Source organism: Rhinoderma darwinii, chromosome 1, assembly GCF_050947455.1.
Source record: "Rhinoderma darwinii isolate aRhiDar2 chromosome 1, aRhiDar2.hap1, whole genome shotgun sequence".
NCBI lineage: Eukaryota > Metazoa > Chordata > Amphibia > Anura > Rhinodermatidae > Rhinoderma > Rhinoderma darwinii.
Window position 1 is genome coordinate 647402716 of NC_134687.1, and position 12421 is coordinate 647415136.

Below are 12421 nucleotides of genomic sequence, written 5' to 3' on the forward strand. Positions count from 1 at the left end.
TACTGAAAGTGAAAAATTGAAAGGCAAGTTAAAGTGTATGTCCAGGTGCCTAGCAAGCAAATTGGGGGAGCTGGAGGCCTTGGTACTGGAGGAAAATATAGATATAGTTGGTGTTGCTGAAACATGGCTAGACTCTTCACACGACTGGGCTGTAAATCTACAGGGTTTTACACAGTTTCGGAAAGACAGGACAAATAGGAAAGGCGGTGGTGTATATCTATGTGAGAAGTGATATAAAGGCGGTGGTGTATGTCTATCTGAGAAGTGATATGAAGGTGGTGGTGTATGTCTATCTGAGAAGTGATGAAGGTGGTGGTGTATGTCTGTATGTGAGAAGTGATATGAAGGCGAGTGTAAAAGAGACAATAGTGGGTGAAGATTGTGAGGAGTCTGAAACCTTGTGGGGGGAATTACAAAGGGAGGTAAACACTGAAAAAATTACTTTTGGTGTAATCTATAGACCCCCCAATATAACTGAAGAGATAGAAGGTCAAATATATAAACAAATGGAGCGGGTAGCACACGGGGGGGATACTGTAATGATAATGGGAGATTTTAATTACCCAGATATTAATTGGGGTCATGGTTCGGCTTCAACTGCAAAGGGGAGAAATTTCCTCAACATCTTGCAGGAAAATTTTATGGGCCAGTTTGTGGAAGACCCGACTAGAGGTGAAGCTCTGTTGGATCTGGTCATTTCTAATAATGCAGAGCTTGTTGGGAATGTCAATGTTCGTGAAAACCTCGGTAAGAGTGATCACAATATAGTTACATTTTACCTATACTGCAAAAAACAAACACAGGCTGGGAGGGCAAAAACACGTGATTTTAAGAAGCCCAGGGACTGAGAAGAACTAATGTCAAATAACGGTACAAATAATAAATGGGAGATATTCAAATCTACTTTGTGTAATTATAGTGCAAAATTTATTCCTATAGGTAACAGGTATAAACGACTAAAATTAAACCCCACATGGCTTACACCGTCTGTAAAAAGGGAAATACATGACAGAAAAAGGGCATTTGAAAAATACAAATCTGAGGGTATAGCTGTAGCCTTTTTAAATGATAAAGAGCTTAGTAAAATCTGTAAAAAGGTCATAAAATTGGCAAAAATACAAAATGAAAGGCCGGTGGCCAAAGATAGTGAAGCAAATCCACAAAAATTATTCAAGTATATAAATGCAAAAAAGCCAAGGTCTGAACATGTAGGACCCCTTGATAGTGGTAATGGGGAGTTGGTCACAGGAGATCAAGAGAAGGCAGAGTTACTAAATGGGTTCTTTAGTTCTGTATATACAACAGAAGAAAGAGCAGCTGATGCAGCCGGTGCCAGTGCTGTTAATATATCAGTTGATATACTGAATTGGATGAATGTAGATGTGCTCCAAGCTAAATAAAATAAATGTGCACGGGATCAGATGGGTTACACCCTAGAGTTCTTAAAGTGCTTAGTTCAGTTATTTCTGTCCCCCTCTTCATATTATTCAGAGATTCTCTAGTGACTGGTATACTGCCAAGGGACTGGCGCAGGGCATATGTGGTGCCTATTTTCAAAAAGGGCTCTAGGTCTCGCCCGGGTAATTATAGACCAGTAAGCTTAACATCCATCGTGCGGAAAATGTTTGAGGGGCTATTGAGGGACCATATACAGGATTACGTGACAAAAAATAGTATTCCGATTAGATACAGGGCTCCGCAGACAGTATCACACGAACATACACGCACATAATACACACATCATACACGAACATAAATTACCTACTCCTGCCGCTGCCTCCGCTGGTCTACACTTCTCTTCCTAGCGCCTTCGCTTCGTTGAACATATGGCCGGAAGTCGTCATCTTACTGTCCGGCAGCGGCTTCCGGTCCAGATGAAAATGGCGCCGGATTTTGCTCTATGAACGAGCTTCATTTTGGTCTGTGTGGGATCGGCGCATGCACCGTTCCCACACTGACGGCGCACGCAACTGAGAATGGAACGGCTCCCGTTCGAATTCTCCATGGGATTGTATGTGCCGTATAGCATCTCTGTATGTGTCGTTAATCGACGCAGAGATGAAAAAAAAAATAGCATGCCCCCATAGAGAAGTAAAAGTAAGAATACATTAAAAAGTAAAACATGAGAACACAATTAAATAACATTTTTGAAAATATTATATTAAAAGCAATATGATAAAAAAAAATCATGACACCTTCCCTCTTTAGCCACTTTTGACCTTCCTGACAGAGCCTCATTTTTCAAATCTGACATGTTTCACTTTATGTGGTAATAACTCCGGAATGCTTTCACCTATCCAAGCGATTCTGAGATTGTTTTCTCGTGACACATTGGACTTTAAGTTACTGGCAAAATTTGTTCGATATGTTCAGTATTTAATTGTGAAAAACACCAAAAATTAGCGAAAAATTGCAAAAATTAGCATTTTTCTCAATTTAAATGTATCTGCTTGTAAGACAGGCAGTTATAACACACAAAATTGTTGCTAATTAACATCACCCATATGTCCACTTTAGATTGGCATCGTTTTTTGAACGTCCTTTTATTTTTCTATGACATCACAAGGCTTAGAACTTTAGCAGCAATTTCTCACATTTTCAAGAAAATGTCAAAAGGCTATTTTTACAGGGGCCAGTTCAGTTGTGAAGTGGCTTTGAGGGCCTTATATTTTAGAAACCCCCAAAAAGTCACCCCATTTTAAAAACTTCACCCCTCAAAGTATTCAAAACAGCATTTATAAAATGTCTTAACGCTTTACACATTTCACAGGAATTAAAGCAAGGTAGAGGTGAAATGTACAAATTTCATATTTTTTTGCAGAAATAAATTTTTAATACAATTTTTTTTATAACACAAAGTTTTACCAGAGAAATTCAACTCAATATTTGTTGCCCAGTTTCTGCAGTTTTAGGAAATATCCCACATGTGGCCCTAGTGTGATACTGGACTGACGCACCGGCCTCAGAAGCAAAGGAGCACCTAGTGGATTTTGGGGCCTTATTTTTGTTAGAATATATTTTAGGCACCATGTCAGGTTTGAAGGGCTCTTGCGGTGCCAAAACAGTGGAAATCCCCCAAAAGTGACCCCATTTGGGAAACTACACACCTCAAGGAAATTATCTAGGGGTATAGTGAGCATTTTGACCCCGCAGGTTTTTTTACAGAAATTATTAGAAGTAGGCCGTGAAAATGAAAATCTACATTTTTCCAAAGAAAATTGTAGGTTCAGTGATTTTTTTTCTCATTTCCACAAGGACTAAAGTAGAAAAAGCACCGCAAAATCTGTAAAGCAATTTCTTCCGAGTAAAACAATACCCCACATGTGGTAATAAACGGCTGTTTAGACACCCGGCGAGGCTGAGAAGGGAAAGAGCGCTATTTGGCTTTTGGAGCTCAAATTTAGCAGGAATGGTTTGCAGAGGCCATGTCACATTTACAAAGCCCCTGAGGGGACAAAACAGTGGAAACCCCCCACAAGTGACCCCATTTTGGAAACTACACCCCGTGAGGAAATTATCTAGGGGTATAGTGAGCGTTTTGACCGCACAGGTTTTTTGCATAAATTATTGGAAGTAGGCCCTGAAAATGACAATCAACATTTTTTCAAAGAAAATGTAGGTTTAGCAAATTTTTTCTCATTTCCACAAGGACTGAAGGAGAAAAATCACCGTATAATTTGTAAAGCAATTTCTCCTGAGTAAAACAATACCCCACATGTGGTAATAAACGGATGTTTGGACACACGGCAGGGCTTAGAAGGGAAAGAGCGCTATTTGGCTTTTGGAGATCACATTTAGCAGGAATGGTTTGCGGAGGCCATGTCACATTTGCAAAGCCCCTCACGGGACAAAGCAATGAAAACGCCCAAAAAGTGACTCCATTTAGGAAACTACACCTCTTGAGGAATTCATCTAGGGGTGTAGTGAGCATTTTGACCCCACAGATGTTTCATAGAACTTATTAGAATTGGGCAGTGAAAATAAAAACAATCCTTTTTCTTCAATAAGACGTAGCTTTAGCGCAATTTTTTTCATTTTCTCAACAAATAAAGGAAAAAAAGAACCCAACATTTGTAAAGCAATTTCTCCCGAGTACGGCAATACCCCATATGTGGTCATAAACTGCTGTTTGGGCAAACGGCAGGGCTCAGAAGGGAAGGACCGCCATTTGGAGTGCAGATGTTGCTGGATTGGTTTCTGGGCGCCTGTGAGCCTAAAACAGTGGAAACCCCCCAGAAGTGACCCAATTTTGGAAACTACGCCCCTCAATGCATTTACCTAGGGGTGTAGTAAGCATTTTAACCCTGCAGGTGTTTTGTAGAAATTAGTGTGCACTAGATGTTGCAGAGTGAAAATGGGATTTTTTCCCATAGATATGCCAATATGTGGTGCCCAGCTTGTGCCACCATGAAAAGACAGCTCTCTAATTATTACGCTGGGTTTCCTAGTTTTAGAATCACCCTACATGGGGCACTAATCTTTTGCCTGGACATTCGACCAGGCTCAGGAGTGAAAGTGTACCATGTCAAATTGAGGACTAATTTGGCGATTTACAAAGTGTTGGTTCACAACTGCAGAGGCTCAGATGTGAAATAATAAAAAGAAACCCCTGAGAAGTGACCCCCATTTGGAAACTACACCCCTCAAGGCATTTATTAAGTAGTGTAGTGAGCATTTTCACCCCACAGGTCTTTTCCATAAATGATTGCGCTGCGGATGGTGCAAATTAAAAATTTATATTTTTCCCTAGATATACAATTCATTGGTAAATATGTCATGCCCAGCTTATGACGCTGGAGACACACATCCCAAAAATTGTTAACAGGGTTCTCCCGGGTATGACGATGCCATATATGTGGAAGTAAACTACTTTTTGGGTACGCTGTAGCGTTCAGAGCGGAGGGAGCGCCATTTGGCTTTTGGAGAGCGGATTTTGCTTGGTAGTAGTTTTGTTTGAGTATTGCTGGTGTTTCCATTTATAATGTGGGGGTACATGTGAGCTGGGCAGAGTACATCAGGGGCATAGTCAGGTGGTATAATAATGGGGTAAAAAAATAATAAAATGATCCATAGATGTGTGTTACACTGTGAAGCAATCCTTTCTGCACAGGCCGGTGTCGCACTGATATATGGCGTCCTTTCTTATGCCCCTTTTGGTCCATAATCCGCACCTTTGCAGTTTGGGGAATTTTTGCTGGGAAGTGTTGTCCTGGTACCCTCGCTTCTAGTAGATATGTTTGGGCCCTCCCCGTCCTGGTTCCCTAATTTTAGGTCCTAGATAAATCGCCTCTTGAAAAAGAAGAAACGTTCCCCTCGGGCCGGCACAACCGCATATTTTTTTATTTCCTGACTTATTGGAGCCTTAACTAATTTTATTTTTTCATAGACGTAGTGGTATGAGGGCTGGTCTGCTGTGGGACGAGCTGTAGTTATTATTGGTACCATTTTGGGGTACATGCAACTTTTTGATCACCTTTTTATCCTATTTTTTGGGATGCCAGGTAAACAAAAAAACGCAATTCTGGCACAGCTTTTTAATTTTTTTTTATACAGCGTTCACCAAGCGTTATAAATGACATGTTAACTTTATTCTGCGGGCCAGTACAATTCCGGCAATACCTAATTTATAGGACTTTTTTATGTTTTACAAATTTTTGCACAATTAAATTACTTTTGTAAAAAGAATGTATTTTTTCTGTCGCCAAGTTGTGAGAACCATAATTTTTACATTTTTTTGTCGACGGAGCTGTATGAGGGCTTGTTTTTTGCGGGACGAGCTATAGTTTTTATAGGTACCATTTTTGGATAGCACGTATCACGTATTACTTTTTATTCCAATATTTGTAGGGCAAAGTGACCAAAAAACAGAAACTTTGGTAACGTTTTTAAAGTTTGTTTTTTTTTACGCTGTTTACCGCGTGCAATAAATAATATAATATTTGATACCTCAGGTCGTTACGGTCGCGGCGATACCAAATACGTATGGTTTATTATTATTTTTCAGTAATAAAGGACTTGATAAGAGTAAAAGGGGGATTGTGTTTTATTTTATTACTTCAAACTTTTATTGGTTTGAAACTTTTATTTTCTTTACACTTTTTTTTATACTTTTTTTACACTTTTTCTCAAGTCCCACTATGGGACTTGAAGGTCCAACTGTCAGATTTATTTTTTTCTAATACATTGCACTCCCTATGTAGTGCAATGTATTAGATCTGTCAGTCATTCACTGACAGCAAGCTGATTATGCTTCGCCTCCCGGCTGGTCCTAAATCGGCTTCCGTAATGGCAGAGCAGGAGACCATTGTGTCTCCTGTTGCCATAGTAGCAGTCGCCAGTCCTGATTGGCTGCATCGAAGGGGTTAATGGCATAGATCGGAGCTAGCTCCGTTTCCTGCCGTTACAGGTGGATGTCAGCTGTAACATACAGCTGACTTCCACCGCTGATGACGCCGGATCAGCTCCTGACCCGGCGCCATCTTGCCGGCAGCTACGGAAGCCGATCAGGCTCCGCCGCCGGGCGGATCTTGACCGGCTTCCGTGCTAGGCAGACCGGGAGGCCAGTATTAGGCCTCCGGTTGCCATTGCAGCCACCGGAACCCCGGCAATTTCATTACTGGGGTTCCGATGAGCTGCAAACACCTTAAGTGCAGCGATCGCATTTGAGCGCTGCACTTAAGGGGTTAATGGCGGGGATCGAAGCTAATTTTGGTCCCAGCCATTACAGCCGGATGTCAGCTGTCAGATACAGCTGAGATCTGGCGATTATGGCACCGACTCAGCTTCTGAGCCGGTGCCAAACATTTGTCGTAAGTATACAACATTTTGCGGGAAGCACTGGCTTTCCATGACGTATACTTAAGACAAATGTCGGGAAGGGATTAAGGACTATAGGTTTAGAAAGTATCATTTGTAATTGGATTGAGAATTGGCTCAAGGACCGTATCCAGAGAGTTGTGGTCAATGTTTCCTACTCTGAATGGTCCCCGGTTATAAGTGGTGTACCCCAGGGTTCCGTGCTGGGACCACTATTATTCAACTTATTTATTAATGATATAGATGGGATTAACAGCACTATTTCTATTTTTGCAGATGATACCAAGCTATGTAGTAATGTTCAGTCTATGGAAGATGTTCGTGAATTGCAAGCGGATTTAAACAAACTAAGTGTTTGAACGTCCACTTGGCAAATTACGTTTAATGTAGATAAATGTAAAGTAATGCATCTGGGTACCAACAACCTGCATGCATCATATGCCCTAGGGGATCTACACTGGGGGAGTCACTTGTTGAGAAGTTCTGGGTGTACTTGTAGACCATAAACTTTATAACTGCATGCAATATCAATCAGCTGCTTCAAAGGCCAGCAAGATATTGTCGTATATTAAAAGAGGCATGGACTCGTGGGACAGGGATATAATATTACCACTTCTTCAAAACGTTAGTGAGGTTTCATCTAGGATATGCAGTTGCATTTTTTTTTTCCATAAAAAGTAGTTTTATTTAGTAAAAGTGTAATATTTAATTTAAACCGCAAGGTGAACACCGTATAAAAAAAATAACCCCGCAAAAAACTATGGCAAAATTTAATTTTTTTTCCATTGCCCCCCAAAAAGTCATAATAAAAGTTAATCAATAAGACCCATGTACCCCAAAACAGTACCAATCAAAACTACGTCTCGTCCTGCAAAAAACAAACCCAAAAAATCACTACGTTGACGGAAAAATTAAAAAATTACGGCTCTTGGAAAGCGACGATGCAAAAACAAATAATTTTAGTTCAAAAGTGTTTTTATTGTGCAAAAGTCGTAAAACATAAAAAAACCTATACATATGTGGTATCGTCGTAATCGTACCGACCCATAGAATAAAGGTAATGTGTTATTTATGCCGCACAGTAAACGGCGTCAATTTAAAACACATAGAGCAATGGCGGAATTTCAGGTTTTTTTTCTATTCCCCCGAAAAAAAGTTAATAAAAGTTAATCAAAAAATATGTACCCCAAAATAGTGCCATTAAAAAGTACAATTAATCCCACAAAAAAACAAGTCCTCATACAGTTACAGTGAAGGAAATAAGTATTTGATCCCTTGCTGATTTTATAAGTTTGCCCACTGTCAAAGACATGAATAGTCTAGAATTTTTAGGCTAGGTTAATTTTACCAGTGAGAAATCGATTATATAAAAAAAAAAAAAGAAAATCACATTGTCAAAATTATATTTATTTGCATTGTGCACAGAGAAATAAGTATGTGATCCCTTTGACAAACAAGACTTAATACTTGGTGACAAAACCCTTCTTGGCAAGCATAGCAGTCAGATGTTTTTTGTAGTTGATGATGAGGTTTGCACACGTTAGATGGAATTTTGGCCCACTCCTCTTTGCAGATCATCTGTAAATCATTAAGATTTCGAGGCTGTCGCTTGGCAACTCGGATCTTCAGCTCCCTCCATAAGTTTTCAATGGGATTAAGGTCTGGAGACTGGCTAGGCCACTCCATGACCTTAATGTGCTTCTTTTTGAGCCACTCCTTTGTTGCCTTGGCTGTATGTTTCGTGTCATTGTCGTGCTGGAAGACCCAGCCACGAGCCATTTTTTATGTCCTGGTGGAGGGAAGGAGGTTGTCACTCAGGATTTGACGGTACATGGCTCCATCCATTCTCCCATTGATGCGGTGAAGTAGTCCTGTGCCCTTAGCAGAGAAACACCCCCAAAACATAATGTTTCCACCTCCATGCTTGACAGTGGGGACGGTGTTCTTTGGGTCATAGGCAGCATTTCTCTTCCTCCAAACACGGCGAGTTGAGTTAATGCCAAAGAGCTCAATTTTAGTCTCATCTGACCACAGCACCTTCTCCCAATCACTCTCAGAATCATCCAGATTGTAATGATGGTGGTAAGGAAACAGACAAGTGAGCCCTAATCTACCCGCCACTCAGTCCCTGCCTACTTGCAACGACCCGCCCTAGGCGACGGGGTACAACTGGGCGACGATCCCTACGCTCAATAAGTGCACGACAAACAGACAAGGGTACACAGAAGCAAGGGAAAAGGGGCAGTTGCCCACGGCAACACCGTGAGCAACAAGAGTGGTGAACGAGCCGAGTCAAACCAGGAGTGTACGAAGTACCAAACGCAGAGCAGGGGAGTAGTGAACAAGCCGAGTCGAACCAGGAGTGTACGAGGTACCAAACGCAGAGCAGGAGAGTAGTCAGTAAGCCAGGGTCAATATGAAGCAGGGTCAAATAGATCAAGAAGCTGCAGCAGGGCCAGGAAACCACATGAGAAGAATCACATGCAAGGAGGAACAGGAAAGGCAGGTATAAATAGACCGAGGGCGGGAGCTAGCTCCGTCTGGCCAGGCTGTGATAGGCTCTCCCACTCCTAAGCCTGCCATCCTGAGCGGTGGAAGATGGAGTCAGTCTCACCGACTTAGAAGCAGGTGCAGACTGATTACCTATGGGCGTAGATACAGAAGCTGTGCCTGGCAGATCCTTAACACAGATGTTCATTTGCAAACTTCAGACGGGCCTGTACATGTGCCTTCTTGAGCAGGGGGACCTTGCGGGCACTGCATTACGGCGTAATGTGTTACCAATGGTTTTCTTGGTGACTGTGGTCCCAGCTGCCTTGAGATCATTAACAAGTTCCCCCCGTGTAGTTTTCGGCTGAGCTCTCACCTTCCTCAGGATCAAGGATACCCCACGGGGTGAGATTATGCATGCAGCCCCAGATCGATGTCGATTGACAGTCATTTTGTATGTCTTCCATTTTCTTACTATTGCACCAACAGTTGTCTCCTTCTCACCCAGCGTCTTACTTATGGTTTTGTAGCCCATTCCAGCCTTGTGCAGGTCTATGATCTTGTCCCTGACATCCTTAGAAAGCTCTTTGGTCTTGCCCATGTTGTAGAGGTTAGAGTTAGACTGATTAATTGAGTCTGTGGACAGGAGTCTTTTATACAGGTGACCATTTAAGATAGCTGTCTTTAATGCAGGCACCAAGTTGATTTGGAGCGTGTAACTGGTCTGGAGGAGGCTGAACTCTTAATGGTTGGTAGGGGATCAAATACTTATTTCTCTGTGCACAATGCAAATAAATATATATAATTTTGACTATGTGATTGTTTTTTTTTATTTTTTATATAATCTAACTCTCACTGGTAAAATTAACCTAGCCTAAAAATTCTAGACTGTTCATGTCTTTGACAGTGGGCAAACTTACAAAATCAGCAAGGGATCAAATACTTATTTCCTTCACTGTATGTCGACAGAAAAATAAAAAAGTTATAGCTCTTTGAATGCGACTATAGAAAAACGAAAAGAAAAAAAAATAGCTTGGTCATTAGGGCCTAAAATAGGCTGGTTACATAGGGGTTAAAGGGGACCTGTCACCAGTATTTCACCTATTAAACCAGCAGTACCTGGTAGAAGTGGGTGAAAAATCATCAGCTTACTTTTAATTGATAGCATTCAGGTGGGCCAGTTTTCAGTGGTGGACGGGTGTAAGAAGAGGAACGAATGAGACTGCCGGATTATTACGATAAGAGGCGCAAAATGTTTGCAGACCGTTATTTACGGTTGGAGGAAAAGTTTAGGAGAGGGGATAACGCCAATGAACTTTTGACAGCAGTAGCTAGCGAGGGGTGAATAGAGTTCAATAGGTGAAATGCTGGTGACAGGTTCCCTTTAAGGTAGTGATAAATACACTTATGACATTTACTTTTATGAAGAAAAAATAAATAATTATCTGTGACTTTTTATTTGATCTAATTGCAAAGTTAATTTGTTTTTGTGTTCTTTTTGTTCAATTCCATGATCTTCATCTTTTTATACTGTTTTAATGAATGTCAAATATAAAAACGTCCATTTATGTTAAAAACAAAAAGTTTACATTGTCCTTATGGTCAGTCTGGATTCTCCTGCCGTGTGGGGGAATTTATGAATATAGTAATAAGAAGCAAGGTTCATGGTGACAATTCAGCTTCTCTGCTTTGTAAGTAAACAGGGCTCTTCTTTTCTTCCTTATATCCACAATACTTTTCCATCATAGATTCTGGTCACAGTTGACCTCCAATAAATATAATTTTGGTGTTTGTTATTTTTTTGGGTGGAATTACCCTGGATCTACCAAACACTTAGTTCCAAACTTTGATATCTTTGTAAAATATCTTCCGCATATAGTACATCAAAATGGCTTCTCACCTGTGTGATTTCTCTGATGAGCTCTAAGTGTGCCTTTAGTAGTAAAACATTTCCCACATTCTGAACATGAATAAGGCTTCTCTCCTGTGTGACTTCTCTCATGTGTAACTAGACTTGATTTATCTTTAAAACATTTCCCACATTCTGAACATGAATACGGCTTCTCCCCTGTGTGACTTCTCTCATGTATAACAAGATGTGATTTATCTGTAAAGCATTTCCCACATTCTGAACATGAATATGGCTTCTCCCCTGTGTGAATTCTCTTATGTCTAACAAGATGTGATTTATGTGTAAAACATTTCCCACATTCTAAACATGAATATGGCTTCTCCCCTGTGTGAATTCTCATATGTCTAAAAAGATTTGAACTATCTGTAAAACATTTCCCACATTCTAAACATGAATATGGATTATCTACTGCATGAATTCTCTCATGTCTAACAAGACTTGAATTATCTATAAAACATTTCCCACATTCTGAACATGAATACATCTCCCCTGTGTGACTTCTCATATGTCTAAAAAGACTTGATTTATCTGTAAAACATTTCCCACATTCTGAACATGAATATGGATTCTCTTCTGCGTGAATTCTCTCATGTCTAACAAGACTTGATTTAACTGCAAAACATTTCCCACATTCTGAACATGAATATGGCTTCTCTCCTGTGTGAATTCTTCTGTTTGTAAAATGACCTGAGCATTTTGTGCACTGTTCACCACATTGAAAGCTTTCACCCCCTTTCTGAATTGTACTTGTGGTAACTATCTGTGATTGGTCAGTAGAAGATTCCTCGTGATTAGTGAAATTATATGACAGATCTGTACTGTGAAGTCCTGGATGTACATTAATGGTAATGAGGTTTTCTCCTGAAGTCTGCTGCATGATACCTTCATCTTCTACTTTATAATTGATCGATAACGTGAAGTTTCCCTCAGAATTCGTAGTGGGATTTTCTGTTAGGATTAAAAATGTATTGTGTGATTTTGTTACAAAACACAAAAGTTGAAAAATGTATAACATTCATATTAGGCTTGAAACGCACATGCAGTGTTTTGAGCCAAAGCCAGAAGTGGATCAAGCAGGAGGGAGAAGTTTAAAGAGGCTCTGTCACCAGATTTTGCAACCCCTATTTGCTATTGCAGCAGATAGGCGCTGCAATGTAGATTACAGTAACGTTTTTATTTTTAAAAAACGAGCATTTTTGGCCA

The 12421-nt window shown here is 40.4% G+C and overlaps 2 protein-coding genes across 2 annotated transcripts in view; one reads left to right on the forward strand and one right to left on the reverse strand.

Annotated features, from left to right (window-relative positions):
• The window catches only part of LOC142658374 (uncharacterized), a 130459-nt gene that overhangs the window by 43033 nt on the left and 75005 nt on the right, over positions 1–12421 (forward strand). The window lies entirely within an intron of this gene.
• The window catches only part of LOC142664889 (oocyte zinc finger protein XlCOF7.1-like), a 34602-nt gene continuing 32471 nt past the window's right edge, over positions 10291–12421 (reverse strand). Inside the window, exon 6 of the mRNA XM_075844346.1 lies at positions 10291–12166. Within this exon, the coding sequence (XP_075700461.1) occupies positions 11190–12166 (977 nt within the window). The 3' untranslated portion in view covers positions 10291–11189. The remainder of the gene's footprint in view (positions 12167–12421) is intronic.